Source organism: Zonotrichia leucophrys, chromosome 3 (genome assembly GCF_028769735.1).
Source record: "Zonotrichia leucophrys gambelii isolate GWCS_2022_RI chromosome 3, RI_Zleu_2.0, whole genome shotgun sequence".
NCBI classification, from domain to species: Eukaryota; Metazoa; Chordata; class Aves; order Passeriformes; family Passerellidae; genus Zonotrichia; species Zonotrichia leucophrys.
The window spans coordinates 98,799,729-98,823,946 of NC_088172.1; the positions used below are offsets into that span (position 1 = coordinate 98,799,729).

At 40.8% G+C, this 24,218-nt stretch overlaps 1 protein-coding gene across 2 annotated transcripts in view; it reads left to right on the plus strand.

Moving 5' to 3' along the window:
• Positions 1–24,218, plus strand: part of CNIH3 (cornichon family AMPA receptor auxiliary protein 3) — a 53,816-nt gene that overhangs the window by 6,941 nt on the left and 22,657 nt on the right. For both annotated transcript variants that reach the window (XR_010439654.1, XM_064709477.1), the window contains exons 2-3: positions 14,940–15,008; positions 17,632–17,679. Coding sequence is in view for 1 of the 2 variants with exons in the window: in XM_064709477.1 (XP_064565547.1) it covers positions 14,940–15,008; positions 17,632–17,679 (117 nt within the window). In the remaining variant the exon portion in view is untranslated. The remainder of the gene's footprint in view (positions 1–14,939; positions 15,009–17,631; positions 17,680–24,218) is intronic.

Consider the following 24,218-nt stretch of genomic DNA (forward strand, 5'->3'; position numbering starts at 1 on the left):
AGGACCTCGGCAGGATGGAGAGATGGGCAGAGAAGAACTGCCTGGAGTTCAGCAAGGGAAAATTCAGGGTCCTGCACCTGTGTTGGAATAACCCCAGGCACCTGTGCAGGCTGGGGAACAACCTGCTGGAGAGCAGCTCTGTGGAGATGGACTTGGGAGCCTGGTTGGACAGCAAGCTGTCCCTGAGACAGCAGTTTGCCCTTGTGGCTGAGAAGATGAATGGTATCCAGGGATGCATTAGGAAAACTGTTGTCAGCAGGTCAAGGTCCATGATCCTGCCCCTCTGCTCAGCCCTGGTGAGGCACATCTGGGGAGCTGTGTCCAGTTCTGGGCTCCTCAGTACAAGAGAGACATGGAGCTGCTGGAGCAGGTCCAGTGGAGGGTGCAAAGGTGATCAAGGGACTGGAGCTCTTCCTTCTGAGGAAAGGCTGAGGGAGCTGGGCCTGTTCTGCCTTGAGAGTGAACCTCATTCATGTCAGTATCTGAAGGAAGGGTGTGAAGAGGACAGGCTCTTCTAGAGTGGTGCCAAGCAACAGGACAAGAGGCAATGGGCAGAAGCTGATGCATAGGAAGTCGAAGGAGAAATTCTGTACTTGCAGCTGAGCACTGGGACAGATTGCCCAGAGAAGCTGTGGAGTGTCCCTCACTGGAGATATTCCAGAGCCATGTGCACACAATCCTGTGCTGTGTGCTCTGGGATGACCTTGCTTGAGCAGGAGGTTGGACCAGGAAACCTACTGTGGTCCCTTCCAAACTGATCCACTCTGTGATTCTGCAAGTTTGAGAACTTGTTGCAGTATCTTATTCATTGCACTGTGAACATTGTTTTCTTACGCACGGCTGGAATTTCTGTGGTGCAGCTTCTGACTTTTACGTTGTCCTTATGGTGCATTCTCCTGAAAAAAGTTTTGTGCTAACTTCTGTGGAATCCACCCCAGGAAACTGAATGCAAGATCACGGAGAAAATCCTCCTAGATGCCATGCTAAGGAAAAGAAAGAAATGGTTGGTGACAGGCAACACATCCTCACTAAGGGCAAATCACACTGAGAAATTTGGTGACCTTTTACAACAGGGTTACTGTGTTGATGGATGAGGGAGGAGGAGTCATCTGCCTGGACTTGTGCAAAGCATTTGACACTGTCCTGAGTGACATCCTTGCCTCTAAACTGGAGAGACATGGATTGGACAGATGGATAACTCAGTGGAATAGGAATCAGTTGGACAGTTGCACTCTCAGGGTTGTGGTCAGCAGCTCGATTGTTGAGACCAGTGACAAGTGGTGCTTCTTGGGGGTGGGAATTGGAACCACCAGAATTGTCAAACCTCTCTGGTGACATAAAAAGTGGGACCAAGGTCACCCTTGGTGGGTTTAAGGACACCAGGCCATGGGGTGCGGTCAACACCTGGGAGGGAAGGGATGCCATCCAGAGGGACCTTGACAGCTGGAGAGGTGTGTCACAACACAACACAAAATGAACGACACTCGCACGCTGAGATGTCCAAGGCAAAAAAAAAGGCCATTTCTGGACCTCCATATTTACAGAATTCTGAAAGTGGGATTGGAGGATGAAATTGCCACTTCTCCAGCCACACTGGTCATACTAACAGTTCATCAATTCTCTCCTCCTCCAGAAGGGAATGCAAAACAATCATTATTTACATGAAAGTGTGTGAGAAACTCCATTACAAAAATGTAAACATCAGAAGACTTAGAAGAACAGGGTGGCAGAGGTGGGCCTGTGTGAGCCTTGTGACATTCAACAAGGCTAAGGACCAGATCCTGCTCCTGGGTCAGGTGCAACCCAAGCACAAACACAGCCCAGGTGGAGAATGGATGGAGAGCAGCCCCGAGCAGGACTGGGGGGTGTTGGTTGGTGAGAGGCTCAGCATGACCTGACAATGTGTGCTCACAGCCCAGAAAGCCAAACATGTCCTGGGCTGCATCAAAGGAGGTGTGACCAGCAGGTCAAGGGAGGGGATTCTCCCCCTCCACTCTGCTCTCCTGACATCCCACCTGGAGTGCTGTGCCCAGCTCTGGAATCCCTAGCATAATAAGAACATGGCTGTTGGAGTGTGTCCAGAGTAGTTCCATGAAGATGGTAAATGATTTGGAGCACCCTGAGAAGGCTGCAAGAATTGGAATTGTTCAGCCTGGAGAAGAGAAGGCTCCAGGGAGACCTTCCAGCACCCTCCAGTACTGGAATGGGGCCTACAAGAGAGCTGGAGAGGGACTTCTTACAAGGAACTGAACAAGAGGGAATGGCTTTGAACAGAGGGTAGGTTTAAATTCAGAGAGCCATCAGTGCACTTTGTGAAGGAAGGACAAAAGTCTTTACGTTTTTCTCAGCTTCCCATTGAAAAGGTATTGCTATAAAGCAAGGATTTATTTTAGGATTGTCATTGTGGAAAGTTACATTAAAATCACAAAACATTGACAATGGAAGTAGGTTTTCTCAGCAAGATACTGCAGGAGTGCTGAACTTGTGGCTCCAGTTTTGATAATGTGAGCACATGAAGCAGAACACAGGGGAGATGAAGAGGTAGTGCCATCACTGAGTTCTCCCATTGTGCATGGCTCACCAATGTAACAGGTCATGAAAAATCTGAGTTGGTCTTGTGTCCTTTTGTATTTCTATGCTTTTGCAGGTCATGTCATATTCTAGTTGTCAAATATAGGTTGGGTTTTTTAAAATACATCCAGAAGTCTAAGCACATTGCTGGAGAAACCAAAGCTTAAAGAATTAAGGAAACTGACAGTAAAATGGAAATAATTAGCAACTTATAGCCCTTGCAATTATCTCATACCAGATAGTGTGCAAGTGCCAGGCATTGTTGATACAAGCACCATTTTTTTAATAGAATGACATTTGATTTTTTAAATGCATTTAAATGCCAACCATCTTCACGCTGTGTGTGAGTCACGGTTTCAAGTGTGTAATTGTTTAGTCAATCTTCTGTTGCATTATTATTTTATCACGCTATGAGTTTGGGCTAAATAGTTCACATTGTATCAGCATCTAACTAGAAACTTCTTCATACATTCACAGAATGGGCATTTATAAGCAAACATAATGAAGGCTCCACTGAAATCAATTTGATTGCATGTGCTTCAGAGTTGTTCTTCCCTCAGTATTATATAAACACTATTAGCAGATCCTTTAGAAAATTGATTTGCTGATCATCCAAGTGACAGGCCTGTTTGGAGCTATGCTGAAATGTATATTTATCCTTAATCATGCTCCTGTAATTAAACTAAGGAGTTTTATGAGAACATGGCTGAACAGATGAGGATGTTTTTGGGTGTTGTTCTTTTAATCTCAGTTTTAGATCACTTTTACACGTTGTTGTGTCCCTTCCCCTTGCCTCTTTTCTGCAACCACAGCTCCAGTGCTGCTTTATTGCTTACCCTTGCTTCAGCCCTGCAAACACAGCTGTGTGGCTGAAGGCCATTTCACACACATCTGTGTGTGTGTCTTGGCCTTGGAGTTATTTCCTCCAAGTTCTGCCTGGCCTCTTTTTGGCCAAGAAAGAAAACTTGGGAAGGTCTTTAATGTGGTCATCCCTGCCTGGTGCTGCCTGCATTTAGAAGAGCCCCTGTTCCATTGTCCTGCCTCTTCCTGGTCCAGCTGGGCTCCTGCTGTGCCCCTGAAAGTCGGGAAGCACAGATCCAGCCGAATTCCTGCCTCCCACGGGCTTCTTTCTGAGACAGCTTTAGTAGAACCCCACTGCTGAGTGGGTAACAGGGAATAAAAATGACGTGGGAAGGGGGAAAATGGAACTGTGGGAGGGAGGACTTCAGGGAGAAAGATGTGAAGGAAAGAGGAAATGAGAGGAAGAAAATCCTTGTATGAGCAAGGGGACTAACAATAGGGAAGATTTCTGTGTTTTCGTTCTCATTTGGGAGGCAATTATTTGGGCAGAAGAGGCTGACTGAAGCCAGAAGGTGTGGTTAATTCAGGTGGTGGATGTTTTTGGAAAGCCCATGTTATGAGTCTTCTGTGTGGGTATGGTGTAATGTGTGACATGCTTGAACAGATTTTTTAGTGACAGAACCCAGATTCCTTTATGTGACTCCTGGGTTTTGGTGAATGTGCATAAATTGCTGCTCTCAGGAATGGAGAACATGGGAGAGGGGGGAAAAGTATCAGCAGCAATGAAAGGAAAACTAAGGAGTGTGTGGGGAAAAGGAAGGTAATGCTTCTCCCAAGCATGTGTCAGCATAAGAGAACTTTAAAATATCAAAATAATAACTTGTAGCAATGTGTGGGAGTCTTTGCAAGCTCAAGAAAAGAACAAATTGTGTTGTGGTGATAAGACTGGATACTTGCTTAGAGACAGCACCAGCCAGCTGGCCAGTCTCTCACCCCTGACTTTTATCTACTGATACTGGAAAGAATCTTCTCTTTTGATCTCATTCTCTTACAGTCTTCTTTGGGGCAAATATTTTTTTCTAGTTGTACCTATTTTGGTACATTTTCCCATCTGTTTACTACCCTGTCCCTGAATTTATTCTGCAGAAACAGTCTGTTTATTCCTAGCTTTGGATTATCAGCTTCGAGCTGTTAAGTAATAGAAAAAAGTGCTTCAGTTCACTTTAAGAATAATTTATGAAGATGGAGCTTTGTGGCTGTAGTGCATCTCTGTGTTTCTCCTTGCATATACTATAATTCTGGTGAGAATTAAAAGATAAGTAGAAACATTGCATGGGAGCACACTGAATTTAAGGTGAGATAGATTAGAGATTGTTTGTAATTTTGAGGAAAACCAAGGGCAGAAGAATAAACCCTCTCACCTCCATAGGCAGGCAGTTATCTTGCTTCCATACAGAATAAACCAGCTATTGGTCCACTGTAACCAGGTCACCTTTCCTGCTCCCTTGTGCACCTGGCCAGCCTCTTGTACAGACGTTTCACCAACCCATGTCTAGCCTGTCCCCAGTTTGGTGTGAAAAAAACTGGATAATGAGGAATTTGGCCTCTGCAAGTAGCAGATGTACAAATCTGTAGTGATGCATCTGTGATATAGGGGCTGTGAGAAAGACATCAGAGTTGTTTAATTTCTTACTGTGTTATTTTAGTTGATATGGAGTTTAGTGTAAAGAGAAGCAAGGGCAAAACAGTGCTATCTCTGGTGCTGAAAGCAGAGTTCTGCAGCCTCTCCTGGACATGGACAGAAAATCACATTGCTTTCATCTCCCCCTGCTTGCTTGGGGGACCTGCAAACCAATTCATCTGCACTAGATATTCCCTGGATCAGAGCCACAGATCTGAGTTTGACACCTCAGCTGTAAAGCTTGGATCCAAACTCCCATCATTTCCTCTTGGCCCATTGAAGACATCAAGACTAGGGGTGAAGTTTTGGCCTAAATTTATACATATGCTCGTTGAGTTTGTCTGCAGATGTTGTCCTTGTTTACATCCTTTCCAGGACAGAAGACAAAGCTGATGCAAGAATCTGTAGGACTTTGTTACGATGACCTTTGCTTTGATCAAGGCACTGGAGCATCTCCTTTCTGAGGGAAGGCTGAGGGAGCTGGGCCTGTTTAGCCTCAAGAAGGGACAACACATTGGGGACCTCGTCAAAGGTCTGTCAGTGTCTGAGGGAGGGTGCCAAGAGGACAGAGCCTGGCTCTTCTCAGTGGTGCCAGTCAACAGGACAAGTGGCAATGGGCAGAAACTGATGCACAGGAGGTTCAGCCAGACTGTGAGGAAGAACTTTCCTGTGCAGTGACCAAGCACTGGAACAGAATGGCCAGAGGAGGTGTGGAGTGTCCCTCACTGGAGATATTCCAGAGCCATGGACACAATCCTCTTCTGTGTGCTCTGGGATGACCCTGCTTGAGCAGAGAGGTTGGACCCACTGTGGTCCCTTCCAACCTGACCCATTCTGTGATGCTGTGACACCTTTTCTTGGTTTGCTGAATGTGTGGCTGTGGCTGGGAATCCTTCTTGTAGCAGGTTGTTTGCTTTTCAAGTCCTGACCATCACATCAGGTTAATACCTAACTAAGAAGTGACAGCGTTCCCAGTAATGACATGTCAGTTTGATGTCACTGGTGCTCTGTGAAAAACTGATCTTGGGGTTTTGGTGCTGGACTGAAGAGATCAGAAGCAGTTAGAGACTGAAATGTTTAAAAGGTTTTGATCTTGTTATCTAAATTGAAAAACCTGTTTGTTTTATAAGGAATCCACATTAAGTACCCCAGTGCATGTAGGAGGAGGAGACCATATGCATGAAGAGAATATTGGCAGCATGCTTGTGTCAAAAGCACAAGGAGTGTGGGAGACTCTGTTCCCTATTGCTGCAGAGATTCCACCTGTATTTCCCCCAGCCTACAATGATGCACAGATATTGTGCCTTTGGGGCTGGTGGGAAACACTGTCAAAGGCTCTGTAAGATTTTATTGGAAAAAAGAGAAGAGCACACATACAAGAGCTTGGGAATGCCAACCATACCTGCTGCCTTTGGTTCAGACCCTGACATTAACTCACCACCTACCCATGGAGTCTTCAGCCAACTGAGGTAGAAGAATAATTTCTACCACACTGAATGTGATTAAATGGAAGTATTGCATCACTGTGTCCAAGAAAGCTTCCCTTCTGTTCAGAGCAATGTGGTGTATTCACCAGTTTAGGTGCTAATTGAAAATGTGGGGTTTTTTGCCTTCTTACTGGTAGCAAATGTTTGTGTCCCACTGAGGGGTGAGTTGTGGAGTGTGTTTGATTCACAGAACACTGCTGCTTTCTGAACTGGTTCCCTGTAGCGAATGCAGTAAAGTAAGGTGAAAAAAAAAAAAAAAGGAAAAAAGAAGAATTGTGACAACAAAATGATGAAATCCTTTGAGAGGGAAAGAAGGATGGCAGTCTGGACACACCTTAAAAATTCCTCCTCTGCTTGAGGTCTGTTTGGAAATGTGTTCTAGCTGCAGGGAGCAAAACTATTAACCTATTTAGAAGCAGGCTCTGTACAGCTATATTAGCATCATCCCTCCTGCACAGCTTGCTGCTTGTCTTCCTTCTCTTAACAAAATGCACTTTATATGTGCACAGCTGAATTTTGTCTGGCTGCATTTCAGCTGCTGTAGACTGGAAGACAGCGAGTGGGTATAAAGTTGTGATAAAAGCCCAGGTCATCTCTGTCTGTGGTGAATCAGGGGGACATTTGTCTCTGCTGCAGGAGGGGGTTGACATCTCACTTTCAGGATGACTGGGGAAGACATTTCAGTATCTGTGGTGAGTGAGTGAAATCTGTGACCAGAGTCCTGTTGTTAGCCAGTAAAAACTGTTTCACCTTACAGTTAAATGAAATTATTTTTAAAAGCTCATTTTATACGAGTTGTAGGAATCTGTCAATAGATGCTTGTCAAATCATCCTTCTGGAAACATTGTGTGCACAACAGAATTTTGCAGTTGCTGAGGGTTTTAGTGGTTTTGCCAAAATTAATAACATGAGTTCTTTACATTCAGGAATCAGGTTGCTTTTCCAAACTGTGATCTGCAGTGTTGCAATAATAACTGGTACCATGGACACAGTAACTTTCCAATCAAGGCACTCAAAACTTGGTACAGTGTGGTTGTATTCCTGAAAATAAATTTCTGTATTTTTTCCCAATGTGGATGGAGTTTTTCGTGCTTGTGCCAATAGGTTTGGACTGCTTTGAGTGACTGTCAAACAGTTATTCTTAATTCTTAGTGGTTTCCCCTGCACCTCACTGCAGGCTTGGAGATCTGATTTTGTGTAGCTGATGCAGTAATATTGCTTTTGTCTATCTGTATAGAGTTGGGTTGTTTTTTATTTTGCTACTTTTTCACCTGCATAGTTTTTATCTATGCAGGGAAAAACAGAGGTGTAAATATAGCAGTGCAGGCTGGCATGTTTGTGCACACATGCTCTCAGCAAAAGAGCCTTCCTCTATGGATTTTCATCAGTATTTACAATTATACCTCTGTATTTCCACTGGTAGGTAGGAAATAATTTTGAGTCATGTTTATAGAATGGAGATTATGCATTTTTAAATTTGCATACTGGACTTTCTATTAGAAAAACCTTAGGATCTGGCTTAAATGCTGGAGAAATTACACTAAGATTTTCATTACTTTAATTAGCTTAAGCTTCCAGTTAGAGCCTAAAAAGTTTAAATCATGTTGTCCTAAATGCAGCATCTTTTACAGAAAAAGAACTTGAGGAAAGGGATATAGACTGGGTGCTCAGGTGTTTGTGCAGCCCTGGATAGAGCCACAGTTTGGATTTCTGTGTGGAGGGTTGTTTAATGGTGGCAGCATGTGAAATTCAAGCTAAGTAGAGCAAGGAAATGCCATACAGTTGTTAGTGTGAAATCTGACAAATAGAACAATTTTCTACCCTTGAGTGACTTAAAACCATTTGCAACCTTAATCCAAAAAGGCTCTGTTTAAAGCAGTGTTCTGCTCTAGAGATGAACAACAGCACAATAATCAGGCAGAAGGGCATGGTTTCACTTCTCATGTTATTAGTGTACTGACAGTATTCTCTCTTTCCCTTAAACTTTGTATGGTGCAACAATCCAGAGGCTTTGGTTCTTCTGCCACTGATTCTGTAAATAATTTAATTTCTTTGAGCTTCATTTTTTCCCTTGTATAAAAAATGGAAATTATATTTTCCTTTGTTAAGACCTTCATTGCCTTGGAGGCAGATCTATAACTGCAAAACATTGTTAATTAGTATTGTTTACTTTTATTAATATGTGGTGAATTAATTACTCAGAAAATGAAAGAGAAGAGAAGAAAAGAATACTTTCCATCTCACTTTTTTCTTTGCCCTTGATTTGGCTCTGTTGCTGAGGTTCTCATCAACACCAGCATGTCAGATCCACTGGTCTGGGAAGCTACTGTGTGGCATAGAGAGGTATGATGAAAACCAAGACTGGAGACTTCTTTCCTTTTTTAATAGGAGATGCTTAACAAGTGGATATAGACAGGAAATACAACATGATAAAAAGCATAAAATTCAGAGTAATTTGGGGCAGGTCAACCCTCTGTGACGGTGTTCATAGGAGTCTTAGGATGGATCTGACTCCATGTTTCAGAAGGCTTGATTTATTATTTATCATATATATTACATTAAAACTATACTAAAAGAATAGAAGAAAGGATTTCATCAGAAGGCCAGCTAAGAATAGAATAGAAAAGAATGATAACAAAGGCGGTTTCAGACTCTCTGTCCGAGCCAGCTGGGCTGTGATTGGCCATTAATTAGAAAAATCCAACATGGGCCAATCCCAGATGCACCTGTTGCATTCCACAGCAGCAGATAATCAATGTTTACATTTTGTTCCTGAGGCCTCTCAGCTTTTCAAGAGGAGAAATCCTGAGGAAAGGATTTTCCATAAAAGATGTCTGCAACACCCCTCCATTCATACAATTTTGAAATATCTTTCATGCTTGGTAACATTAGGCGGATCAATTCAACCAGAGAACAAAGAGGGATGAAGAACAACTCATAGATAAATTTCTTGTTCAGGTTCACTTCATATCATGATAAGAATTGGGTAGCAAAAAAACATTCTCCCAATCTGTCATTTTGCTGTTGTCCCTGTTCTCTGTAGCTCTTTATGGGCTTCCTCCCACCCAGGCAGTGATTTCCCTTCCAGGTCCTTTTTCATTTCTCCCTAACTGGCTCTTACCTGACTGACATTGTTTCAGTTGCTGCTTCTGCCCAACAAAATCCAGCCAAGTACCTCAGCCAATTTCCTCATGATTCAAACACATTTTGCCAACACAGTTAATATCTCTCTGCATCCTTTGCTGGGCAGCCATGAAGTTGAGGAGCTCCTAATCCTGCCCCCCTTCTGTCCAAGTGCTGACCTGCAGTCAGCCTGGGTGCTGTGAAAGCTGCCTGGGAGAGTGCAGGGGAGACAAATTGTCTGAAAGAACCATTAAAGACAGTTCCTTCAATATGGGATGGTGGTGCATTGACAGGGTGGTGGCAAGGAAGCATATGTTAGGTGTTACTGTTCTGTTCTGTGGTTGGTGTGCTTGTCATCAAGTTCTGTTTTATCTTAACTTTCCTGTGATGCCAGTAGGCAATAATATCCAACTTCTTTGCTGTCACTGCATTCACACCTACACCAACTTCACTGCCACCCTAAACCACCACATTCTCAATTAAAATATGTTTCTGTAAGAGCTCGGTGATTAAAAAAAAAAAAGTATCTTCCCTAAAAATGAGATGTCATAGCTAATTTCTAACATCAAGAGAAATTTTCATTTTGGTGGGTACATAAGCATAAAAAGAAAGCAAAATTCACGTTTGGTCTTGTGTGAATACTTCCTTATTCAAAACTGGTATGGTCTCTCTGATAAGCAGAGAGAGTGCAGGCAATTAAAACAAATTTTATAAATATACTTGCAATTGAAACCTGTATTGTCATCACGATCTCATTGATGCACTATGTGTATAAACTGGGGCAAACTCCTTGCTGGCTTGTACTGGGAGTTTGGAAACTTGCAGATGGTGTGAATCACCAGAGACTGCAAGCAGTATTTTTATAGAACTTCAATTTTATTAGGTGGAAAACACACACAAGTACACTTCTCTCACTAGGAAAAACATGGCTAGGGCAGAGGCAGAACAAACTTCCTGCAGTGATTTGTAGTGTGGATTCACAGGGAAAATTCCCCAAGACAGAAGGTAATGCAATATCCATTGTCCATTCAATCCCTGGCCTGTTTCTGCAGTAATTATAAAAAATATTGCTAAACTTGATGCACTCTTTCTTTTCCTCACAGGGCTTTGCAAGTCAACAGATAACTTGGTGTTTTGGGTTTTTTTTTCCTTTAAGTTCCTAAATAAATGTCAGATGGTCCTTATTCTCTGTCTATGAAACTGTGTACAACATTAATGTTTACTAATAGATATAAATCTCTCCATTTTGTGAGAACCAGTCTCTAGTTTGCATGTTTCCATTTGGGAATATGTTTCCAAATTCTGTTCAGCTTTGTGACCAGGGGCTGGTCATTTTTCTTTGGAGCAGTGTGTTTATTGTGTGCCCTTTGCAGAGACTGGGTTGCTGATGTCCATGCAGGTGCATGATTTGTAGTCTTGATTGCCACCCTCCATCAAATTACATTGGATAGCTGAAAGATAATGGATGCTTTATAAAATACATTCATTTACAGGGGTGAAACAATGTAATTTCTTATGGAGTGCCCTGCCTGGGATCTATTTCATTATCTCAGGGTGAGATGAGATGAGCTGCTGAGCTCAGGATGCTGTGAGTGTGGCAGGTCCTGAGGTGAAACAGCCCCTGAGAGTGTCCAGGTGCTGTCCCAGAGCACTCAGCAGCTCTGCTCAGGCAATGGGTGGGAATCAGGATTATTGGATTTGTGGGGTGCCCTGTGGCAGGAAGGAATGATGAAGGAATCTCCATGTTCTCAGAAGGCTAATTTATTATTTTATGATACTCTATTATATTAAAGAATACTAAAGAATACAGAAAAGATACTTACAGAATGCTAAAAAGATAATAATGGAAACTCATGAGTCTTTCCAGAGTCCTGACACAGCTTGGCCCTGATTGGCCAAAGAGTCAAAACAATTCACATGAAACCAATGAAACAATCACCTGTTGGTAAAGAATCTCCAAACACATTCCAAAGCAGCAAAACACAGGAGAAGCAAATCAGATAATTACTGTTTTCCTTTTCTCTGAGGCTTCTCAGCTTCCCAGCAGCAAAACCCTGGGCAAAGGGATTTTTCAGAGAATGTGGCAGTGACACAGGATGAGCTGCATCCAGCTCAAAAGGGAGCAGGCACAAGGTTGTTCCTCTGGCTGTGGTCAGAGCACTGCAGCTCCCCTGGGAGCACTGTGAATGCTTCATGGAGACAAGTTCTTGGTTATTTGGGGTTTACATGGGAAAATGGCAGCTCCAGCCACTCAACGCCCCAGGCCATTAAACTGCCACAGAATGAGAGTTATAATTGAAAGAGGAAGATGTTTCCTAATTAATTATGCAAACTCTGCTGCAGCCCAGCTGTATTTTCAGTAATATAATATAATTTGTTGCACAATTACTCAGTGTGTTGTGAGCAACTGCTAATCTTAAAAAAATACAGTTATACTCAGTTGAGGTTTTAGATTTAGGACAAACCACATTGCTAGATCTAAAAGCAATGAAAAATCCCCAGCACACCCCACTCCCAACAACAAAACAGAAGAAAACCATGCTCCCAAAATGCTTTGGGAGTTTCTTTATATTCCTCTAATTCTGAACCTGCCTATGCTTTATCATTTTTCACTGTAACTGAGAAATAGGAAATAGGAATGTGCTTTTTCATAAATTAAAATAGGTATTTTCGTGTCATCACTAGACTTCTATTTCTGGAGATTTAACATAATATAAAAATATTATGGAACTTCTTAAAAAATAAATTGAGGAGGATTTATTTTTGTCAACCTCTTCCTTCCAGAGAGACACTGAAACTTTCATTGAAGAAACTTTCCTCCAGTCATATGTGCTTGAAACCAGAATTTAGTCTCTTTCAGGTGTAGCAGGAATGTCTCTTAACATTGTCATAACTTGCAGGCTCATCTCCAAAGGTTTGTCTGTGAGACTATTGCATTTACTCTTACTGGTTCTGTGAAAACCATGTGCTAAAATACCTGTCAGATGTATATTATGTGTACTTACATATAATGCAAGCAGAACATTAATTATGTGCCAGCAAATAAAGAGTGGGGTTTGGCTACAGAGCTGGGAATGTTGGTTGTGATGGTGTTCACAGGGGTCTCAGGTTGAGGGAAGAGATGAGGATCTGACTTTATGTTTTAGAAGGCTTGATTTATTATTTTATGATATATATTACATTACAACTGTACTAAAAGAATAGAAGAAAGGATTTCATCAGAAGGCCAGCTAAGAATAGAATAATAAGGAATGATAACAAAAGCTTGTGTCTTGGACAGACAGTCCTAGACCGCTGACTGTGATTGGGCATTAATTAAAAATAACTAACATGGGCTAAACAAAGATCTACCTGTTGCATTCCACAGTGGCAGATAATCAGTGTTTGCATTTTGTTCCTGAGCCCTCTCAGCTTCTCAGGAGGAAAAATCCTAAGGAAAGGATTTTTCATAAAGCATGTCTGCGACAGTTGATGAAGTTAAAAAAAAAAAAAGGAGGAAAAAAAGAAAATATAAGTAAACATAAATGTGCAGTGTATTTGAGGCTGACCTCTTTTCCATCCTTCCCCCTTTCTGTCAGTGCTGATGCTGACATCCAGCAGATTTCTATTGTTTCTGACTCACCTGTTCACGTGTAACCCTCTTAGCAGTTGCTCCAGCTGGAGGCCATGAAGACCTGTCCAAGAAATATTAAATACAGAGGTGTCATGAGCCTTATTCTTCACAAATGTACTGCAAAACCCCTCACAGCTTCTCTCAGTTGTTCTTTACCATTGCAGATCTAATTCCTAACTTGGAAAGATACTGCATCCATAGGGAGAAATGCTTCACTTGTAATCGCATTTTATAGTTCCCTCTGTGGTTTATTCTGCCACTTTGACTTGTCATAGTTGAATAAATTGAATTCTGTGGAGCGCTCTTGTAAAATGCCACACTTTGGATTTTTAAATGTGTTTCAGTGGGATGAATGCAGCATTAGAGCAGGATGTGGAGTGGTGCTGAAATTCATGGATTGTAGCTCTGGGTTTTATTCTCGAGCCTTTCACCATATTATTGTGCTTCAAGAACAGGCCATTTTCAGGTTTTCTTCTCCTGCCTTGCATCTCTGTTAAATGAATGTGTTTTGGCTGTGCAGCAGGTCTGTGCTGACAGCCAGTTTGTTGCTTTCTGAGCAGCCAGGCTGCAGGCACGCTGTTACACATCAAGGAATGGCTGTTGCACTCATCTGCTAATTACCAGACCTGCTGCCTTGTACTTCCATCATCTTTTATTAAGAACAGACACTTTAGGCTGTAAAGTGTCTGAAAAGGAATCACTCTTTTAACATCTCTTTATGTGGTGCCTGTCAGGGAGCTTTCCTTCCTTGGGTGAAGCAAGACAAAAGCAGCAGAAAAGGTATTACTAGAATGCAAACACAAAGTTAAGAATGTGCTTTGAGATCTTTGAATGAAGTGTGCTGAGGATTATTACAGCTGGTTTCTTTCCAAGAAAAGAGTCTTCCAAGAAAATGCTAGCTCTTCAATAGGTCTAACTCAAGATCTTCCAAGAAAATGCTATCAAACACTATTATTTTTACAGACAAATTGTCTGCTGTACTTTAAAAGAACCAGTGCTTACCAGGATGTCTCAATCCATCTGTTAATGGAGGAAACCAAAGGACCTGAGCAAAAGGCATCTCTCCATTAATGAGGTGTGAAGTAAAGTTTTAAAACCTACCAGAATCTAGGAAGGGCATGTTTGCTCTAGAGTGCTTTGTCTTTTGAGGAGTGTGCTTGTTAATGAATAGCAGCTTAATGGTGAAACTGCTACTAATTCAGAATTAATATCTGAGGTAGATTTAACAACTAATAAAAACAGGCTGTTTATGTACTAAACCTGGAACATTATATCAGATGCATCTCTGTGTTTTAGGCAGCTAATGACTTTTCCCATCAAATATGGAGATGTATTCATTTGTGAAGTAGTTTTCTGTCATGTGGAAATCTGAAAAAAGAAATCTTGCTGATTTGAAGGAAGAAATATGGAAAGTAGCAGCACTGAAAAGGCTATAGATATGATTTTGCAGAGTGACAGATTAATGAGTTCTAGGTGTCATACGTAGGAGTATCCCATGTTTTGTTTTAACTACTTACTTCTAAAGGGAGTGTGTCAGGGAAACTATTTTCCCATACTTTCCCTGGAAAGTGAGGAAGGCAGGCAATGCATTTGATTAGTCCCTTAAGAAAAACAAGTGTTTGAAGGAGCATTCATTACAGGACTTGAAAAAATTGTTTTTCAGATAATTGCCTTCGATGAGCTTCGGACAGACTTCAAGAGCCCCATCGACCAGTGCAACCCAGCCCATGCAGTGAGTACGGCCGGGGGCTGGGGCTGCTCCAGAAACAGGGAGCACCGAGCTCTTGGAGAAGGATGAGTGTGGAAATGAACTGGGAGTCTCTTGTGAAGTCAGCTGTGGTTTGGAAAATTGATTTATTGGGCCAGTCTGAGGAAGCCAGATGGTGATTTTTATGTTAATGGCTTTCCTCTTTGCTGAAGGAGGCAGGAAAGTAATTTGGAAATTCAAAAGCTGAAGAATGTCGTGTGATGCTAATGTTTTCTTTCTCACCTTTTCATTCTGTGGCACAAGTTTTCCTTTTTGAAAGACTTTGCTTTCTCTGTGTTTGAGCATGGGATGACCACTTTCTCCCCTACTGCCTGTATCAATGAGTTAAAAACTTGAAAGAATTTGTTAAGAGCTGTGTGCCTGGACCTCTCTGTCCCATGGCAGGCCTCTGAACTCTCATGTGCTTTAGGAGTAAATATCATTTTCTGCTGCATCTGCTATAGGAGAGCATTAAGTGCCTTGGATTGTAAACTCAGTTTTAACTAATGAACCAGAAAGGCAGCCTAGATTTAAGCATATCCAAATTCCTCTGTTAATTAAAGCTGTAATCTGGGGTGATGTAGCTGACTAAGCTGCACGTGCCAGTTTGTACCACCAGAGCTGAGAGCAGAGCTTGGCTCCCCATCACCTCACTGGGAATGACAATGATTCTATCAGGTGCTGAATTTGATCTCTGCAGAGTATCAGGTTGTTGAATTGCCTACAACTGATAAGCAGGTGCAGTATGCACTACTTTGCCATTTAACCTTGTTTCATAACTCAGCTGAGGACATGTATTGCTTAGACCACTAATGATTTTTAGCATAAACTTTATAATCCTAGAATTTTGTATTTTTTTTACTGTTCACTAACACATAAGCAAAGAATGAGAAGAAAAGAAGGAAATTATATGAAGAAATCCTATAGAGGACATCAGTGGATATAATCTGGTTTTGTAATCTGATTTTCAATCCACTTTATCTGTTTTTACTTCCTATCTGAGAACTACACACTGAATTTATATGCACCAAATTCTAGTAAATTGTTCACTTCCTAAAAGTTGAGATGCTCTATGGAGATAATCTCATTTTATTTTAAAATGGTAATGGAATTGGTCTCCACAATAAAAAAAAATTACAAGACTCCAAAAAGAGGCATTTTTCATTTTACTCCAAAAAGAGTATTTTTCTGGGGCCTATGAAGTTGCCACTGCCTCTGTAGCTCTCAATGGCTTAAACTTAGGGACAGAAAAGGGAAAAAATCTATTTATTTGGAGACTAGAATTAAATTTGGCACAACCTTGAGATTGAAAACATTTGAAAAGAAAAAGGCTTAGAGGGAGTTGGCTTCTCACATTGTTATAGTACATTACCTGTTTAAAAACATTCATTGTTTGGAATATTTTGCCGTATCTAAATGAAAATACCAGGTAGTCTTCTGAGGACAGCAAACCCACTCTGCCTTTTGCAGAGTAACTAACATTAAGTAGAATCTTTCACAGTAACTCCAGTCAAGGGGCTATGCAGTGAAATTTGGTTTTGCTGGTGAGCTTCTCATTATGAGCCATTGAAAAGAAAGCCTGGCTTTGATTTGTCTTCTTTCTCTGAGCTGAGTTTTTAGAACATCTTTTGAGTCACAATGCTTAATTACAGTGATTCTCAGTATTTCTGAATGCATCTGTTGTTTAAAGTGGCATTTCTAGGCCATTTCAGATATTTTTCACTAATGTGTATTGTGTTGTGAGTGAGGTGCCCCGATGAAGGAAGGACTGATGAATCTAACTCCATGTGCTCAGAAGGCTAATTAATTATTTTATGATACTCTGTTATATTAAAGAATACTAAACTATACTAAAGAATACAGAAAGGATACTTACAGAATGCTAAAGAGATAATAATGAAAACTCGTGACTCTGGAGAGAGTCCCAACACAGCTTGGCACTGGTTGGCCACTGAGTCAAAACAATTCACATGAAACCAATGAAAAAACCACCTGTGGGTAAACAATCTCCAAACACATCCCAAAGGAGCAAAACACAAGAGAAGCAAATCAGATAAAATTGTTTTCCTTTTTCTCTGAAGCTTCTCAGCTTCCCAGGAGGAAAATCCCAGGTGAAGGGATTTTTCAGAAAATATGACAGTAACAAATGTGTTAAATTCTAGTATCACATGCTCAGGCACCATCTTAGTGACAGAGGATGAGCTGCCATGCAAACTTCATTGTTTTTCCCACCCAGGTTTTTCTTGAAGCTAGAGGTTGGGTGCCTGAAAATGCAAGACCAGGTCTCTGTGGTATCAACTGGCACAGTTGGATAGAACCACAAATGATGACTTAGAAGAGTTGCTGAAGGCTAACACAGGCTTGAATCCCCAGCTGATATTGTCACACACAGTAACAAATGAGAAATAACTTACTGGGACTTAGAAATGGGAAAATCATTGGGTTTGCAAGCAGTGGGTAAGAAGTGAGTGCTGTCAATCCAGATTAATAACATGTGCTGCTTCACTGCAGCCATTAATTAAAACATTGACCCCTTGTAATTGTGATATATTGTCTTCATTTGTGACACCAGCTAATCTCCTGCCTTTCCCCCACTTTCTCTTGACAGAGGGAGAGGCTGAGGAATATTGAGCGGATTTGCTTCCTCCTGCGAAAGGTGAGCGTGAACCAGCCAAGGATTTGTGGAGTTTATGAGAATTAAAGCCATCCTGTGGCAATGTGCATTTATTTTCTCTTTGATCCTCACACTCTGTTGATGGAAAGCTGGATTCAACTGAGAAGTGAATGTCAGGATGACCTTGTGAGGACAGAGCAAGACAAATTGTAAAAGGTTGAAATAATAGAAGGTGTCTGGATAAAAACTGAACTTCAGAACATCAGCCCATTTATTTTGGAATGAGCTTTTCCAAGGTGGCAAGTCCTTTTACAGTTGCAGCTGGAGGTTCTTTTATAGTCCTATTAAACTGCTGTTACTGTTGTAGTACAGGCTTTAAAAATACCCTTTCTTTTTGAGCACTGGCTTAGTATTTGACATGCTGAACATTTTTATTAGTTACCTATCTAATGTTCAAGGTTTTTGGTTGATGGAAAAGTTGATAACAGTATGTATTTCAGCTTGACACAGGTGAGATGCTGAGTGCCTCAGCTTCTGAGACATTTGAAGGAGCTGATAGATTGTGGGTTACTTATTTGTGCCTTCAAATATGATTTTAATAAGAAATCTTTGTTTTTCCTGACTGTGTCCCATTGAAGTAAAAATAATTATGGTTCCAAACCATTTTATTCTGTGTTCAAATTTCTATACATTTTGTTCTGCAGAGTTATAACAAGGCCACCTAAATCCTACATTTTTCCTTAAAAAGGTCATAACTGCAGTGGGGACTGCTGAACACAACCTAATCAAGCTAAGACCTAAATTCAGATAGGGTTTTAACAAATATCATCCTCAGCGGTTTTGGGAAAGCCAGTGCTGGGGATTATCACTGTGGGCTGATCCAAAGGCACAACTGTGACTCCATGTAGAACCTATGGGTTGCCTTCCTCTGCTCAGTCAGAACCTGAGTCCTGTCAGTCTGACACCCCTGTGAGCTGCTGGGAGCCACATCTGAGTACTTCCTGAGCCTGGTTATGCCACTTGGGATACAAAAATAAAGGAAAATACTTATTACCAATAGCTTTCCACTTTATCAAACAGGCAGCCAGCCAGTCTCAAGCTGTGCCCCAGTTTCTTGGACATAAAGCAGTTGAGTGGTAATGGTTTAATATATGTGAGCCCCATGGGAATGCCCTGCCTGCATCAATGTTTAATTTTTATTGCACATTGGCCTTGTTGTGAACGGCAAAATGGAGCGTTTTGGCTAATTGCAGACTCTGTATTCATAAGGGATTGGCTTGCTTCTGTTTCACTTAAATGGTTTGTTAATTCAGCCTCTTCTTCGAAGTTCTTTGGGGAGACATTTGTTTTAATTGAGAGATTATATGCAAGAAGAGGAGGGTGCAATAACTACAGAGATTTGTAGCCCTCAAATCTGACAACCGCTAAAAATAGCTGTGTTTTATGTAGCAGAGAGGAAAATTGAGGAAAAACAGTAAAGAACTGAGTGCCAGCTATATTGATACAGGAAAATAGCTGTTAGGATTCTTCCAGCAAGTACTAAATATATCCTTCAATATTGTGTGGCTTTAGGGTCTCTTTCTATTTTTATGAAACAACAGCATACCTGTTTTGAAGGAAGTTCTTTTGTAGGGCATTGAAAACTGTGGTATCTTGCTATTTATGACATTAGAACTTAATGTTTAAGAGCTGATGTCAATTTGTTGTTTAAAAGAGGTTAGAGGTGGGTTATAAAAGTATGTTCAATTTCATTATTCACTGGTTTTAGAAGGGGTCCTTGTGAATTGTTAAATTGTTAAATATGTCATAGACTTCTGATTCCAGTGAGCAAAGACCTTTTTAATGATGTGGTTTTGGGTTTATATCCAAAACACTTGGAGAAGTTTATTGAGAAACTGTGACCAGGTGTGTGATATTTCACCAGATATTATATATACTTATGTACCTTATTTACATTTTCCAAAATAGAATGGAGGATGCAACTGTTCTGCAGCCAGGCATTTTCTGATGTTTCATTTGGGGAAAATGTTTCTGTATCATTAAAACAAGCAGGGTTTGTGTGAAGCTGTTATGTATGATGCTGGCATGTAGACATGCAGGAACACATGGCTCCTTGTTTCTACAGTGCTGTAGGTTTGAATAAACCTAAATTTTCTGATTACTGAAGATATTTTGGTGGGGCTGTTAAAATATGTTCAGTTACTGATGACAGCGATATTATTTAATTGTAATTGCAGTTGTATTTCAAGAAATCTAGCCAACAGATTGATTCCTCATTTTTTTAATTCCTAATTGATACTTACGTTAACATTAAGGACAATTAGGAATTTCCTAGATTAAAACACAGTCAAATTCATTAATCAAGCACTGCAATATTATTACTTTACCTTGGAGGAAATTTAAATTAAATTTTGATTAGGTTATGCATCATAATTTTGGAATTAATTCAATAAATCCTCACTAAGGAGGAGAGTTGATTGAACTTCTTGCTCAGTGAACACATTTCAGATTTCAGTTTGCTCGTGCCAGACACTGCTCAACAATTTAAGTAACTTTTCTCCAATTATCAGCATATATTTGTTTTTAAAGCCCATTAAGCTAAAGTAAGAATGATTTCTGAACATCAGAACTGGAACTTAGTGGGGAGGGAGTTGAGGTTGATCAGACTTTTGCTCATTTTTCTGAGTAAGAAAATACTGTACCAGAGCTCAATCCTTTTTCTTGATTTTATTTGGGGTTTTCTGGCTTTTACAAATCCTCAAGGGATGATGGGACGAGAGTAAATTCAGCAAGAATTCTAACCACAGGCAAGGTGACATTAATCTCAAAGATGTTCCAGATGAACTTGAACTGTCTTGGAGAATACAAACACAGAGACAAAAACCCCTGCAGGGACTGGGTTTGAATAACCCAACTCAGCCAGTTCAGCACTCCAGTACTAGCAGTAGCATAGTAAATAGTGAATCAGGAGCTGGGGTGTTTAAAACAAAACAAACCTAAAAACCTATTCACCTCACATTTTTGAAGCAAGTTTAAATGTTTTAGTTAGGTGGTTGGGCAGTGCCAGTGCTTGGTCTGGTCTTGTGCCTCTGTCACTGTGGTTTCCAGTGGAGCTGGATCTGCTGTGGTAATGGTGGAAATTCATTCTGTATTCAGTAGTTCTGGTGTTTACAAGGTTCAATTCTGCTTTTTTACCACTTTGCAAAAGTAAAATAAATGTCTATTTTAAATTTATATTTCATTTTATATGTCCTAATATAAAATAGGACATATAAAATAAAATATATGTGGTAGTTATGTTTTACTGTATTTACAGGCTTTGGTAAATAACCAAAACCCACAGGACCTCAAAGAGTGATTGTAGAATTGCCATTCTATTCACACTGAGACAGGGTAAATAAAATGTAAAACCTAGTGAATGTAATACAGAATTCCAGACACATACTGTCTGTACAGTTTTGTTTCAGTACATTTCAACATTTACATATTCTGTTAAAAAAGGTAAAATTACTCCCATGTGTGCAAGTAAGAGTAATCCAGAGACATCCAGAGCAAATAGGAGCTTGAAGGGTTTTGGGTTAACACCACAGGTTCAGCTGTGGACAGAGCATTCTGAGGATGGAGATAAGGCTTGGTCCTGTGTCTGTGTCATGCCTGTTTGTCAGCAGTGAAGGCAGACTCCCAAAGTTTGGACAAAACCCCACAATATGTTCAGTGAAACATTACTGAGCTCCTTGGATCAGCTAACAGGGAAAGTTAGCTTTTAGGCTTTTCCTTAATAGAAAAAGAGGATTATTTGAGTACAGAGATTCTTTTCCTTTATAGGTCTCTAAATATTATGTGAAATCAACCTTGTTAAAAAGCTCTTTCCTTCTTTACCCTGATCCAGCTGACTTTTTTTTTCTCCCATGTTTTGGATGGAGGAGACTGACCAATATGCACTGGAGTGATTCCCATATAAAATATTTTTTTTTTACTTGGACCTTGATAGGCTCCAGACCTTCACCTTGCAGGGGCTCCTAGCATTCCCTGCTTGCAGCAGCTCCAGTGGCCACTCTCCTTTGAGGAGTGTCAGGTGTCCCAGTAAGCTCATTTCAACTGACTGATCACATTCTTTTCTTCTTGGTAAATTTGCTAGTTATTGCCAGGATCACTCTCTCTGTTGTTCTGCCTCATGGTCACTGGCAAGCCTGAGATAATGTGATGGATTTTAAGGGCTTGGGTCTGTCTGTTGATTGCTTCATCATGCATTTAGGGATTTATGGATGTGTAGCATTCTTTTACCCAGTCTGCAGGCTGATGGTCATTAGCAGAGCCCTTCTGTAAGCCTATAGCATGGCTCATTAAAATGCTTAATGTGAGCTTATATAAGCAAATTTAGCAAATGTGATGCATAATCACAAGGAATTGTGAAAGTGGTGTATTGTTTTGCGGAGAAAAAGAAGAAACCTCACAACTTGTAAAAGTTGTAAAGCCCGGTATGCTTTATTACGACGCGCGCCGGACGCAAGACTCCCCAAAAGGGCATGCGTGCCCCTGGAGACTCCGAGTCCCCTTTTTATCCCCCCTTCCAAATGCATATGCATACAGTTTCAAATTAAGTTCATACATATTCATTCCACATGACATTTAGCACTAATTCTTCTTTATCGAAGGAATTCCTAAGTCGGGGGCAGATTGACCTCGTGGTTTTTCTGTTTTTCTTTCTCTGTCTCCTTGCTGTCTCTGGAACGCGGCCTCTCCTTCAGCTTTAGCTCCACAGACCCTTCACCTCTCCTAGACACTTTACCTAGTTCAGGATGGATATTCTGTCTCATTCCCCCCTTTCCTAGGAAATAAGTAAATTCTTTTACTTAAGGAAAATTTCCACGACAATAAGTGTCTTTTAGCGCTTTACCATGTACATTTGACAAAGAGGTTAGTACAGCTATTCGTTGTAGCATTCTCCAGTTCCAAATTAACAATGTAATAGATAATCCTAAGCTTATCCCAACTAATATTAGTAAAACTAGAATAGGGTGGCACAACTTATCAAAGGTTCCATTTGCAGTTGGTGATCACCCAAAGATCACATCTCACCAGTGATTATCCGTATTTTATTCTTTGTAGAACTCTGGTTATTTCTTTTGTACCATGTTGGACAGTAATTAAGGTTTTCTTTCCACTTTCTCGGATTTCTTTCAAGACTTCTAATAAGTCTTGGTGCTTAATTAATTGTTTTACCAATGTAAGGTTCACCCCGATAGGGGTAGGTGGTAGTCTGTGATACATTGTGTAATTGGCTGTAATCAGCTGGTGGGATGTTACTGGTACCAAATACGAAAAATCACACCCAATAATCTTAACAAAATTACAAATACAAATACAGAGATTAGAATGGTTTCTACTAGACAGAATAACATCATTGCTATTAATTTGTACAGCAGCACAAACAGTTCTCAAACATGCACCCTTTTCCAGTATATACGAGCACAGTTTTCTGGTCAGTGACTGGATGAATTTCAAAGTGACAAATACTCTGTTCAGTGTCCAAACACATCCTGGGCATTAGCAGTATTGCTTTCACAAATGAATCCCATTTGTTCTCTAGTAATGCAGGATTCTAAGTTTACTACCTGCCACTTTTCATTCATCTTTTTGTGCCCACACTCTATGTTCTGAAGGATAGAGTGTTGTTTCTTCATGGTTTAATCTTAGGGCAATGATGGGATGGATAACATAAACAGTGGCATTACATATGGTAAGCACAAAGGCAGTGGCCACATTAGAAATAGGATCATAGGTGAAATTCACCATAATCCACCAGGATTAAAACTTCCTTTCAAAATCAATTGCATTATCCCATTCAATTTTCTGAATTTGAGCTGGAAAATTACCTTCACCCCTTTCCTATATGATCAGAGCTGCTGTTGCTTGTATCCATAACTGTGCTTGTATACAACTGAAAGCTAAAGACACATTATCTTGAACTATACTAAGTGCTTCTACTATCAATTTGTGGTCTTGGTCCCGGCCTGTTCATTCTTCTTTACTTTGGCAGTACTTTTGAAATCTGTCACTGGCTAGTTCCTAATGCCAGTAGAGATTACTATAAAGGCTGCTTCAATTTTGTTAGGCTACCTGCTGCAGCAGCCAGTTTATTCATCAGTATTTCTGAATCAATTCTATTTAAAACTCCTAATCTTGTCCCTAATATGCCAGTTAGATGTTTGTTATGGGGAACAGGAACTGCTTTCTGTCCATGATCATCCCTCCCTGCCAGAGGGATGTGCTGGGCTCATACTACAAATTCAGACACACTTCACAAGTGTATCTGACAGAGGTTTAGGTCATACTTGAGACAGATGTTTGTTCTGAAATGTAGAGACTTCAGGGAATTTTAACTTCTCTCTCTCCCTCCAAAGCACCTGATTTCCCAGATGTGTGGCAAGCAGGAATGTCTCTCCTGGTCACCCACCTTGCCCTTAGCTAAGATCAAGCTGTGGACTGTGTTCAGGGCAGAAGATAATGGAGGGGAAATCTTGAGAGAAGAGCCTAAATTCATTGCCTACAGGCTGTATCAGGGTGAAATTACACCAACT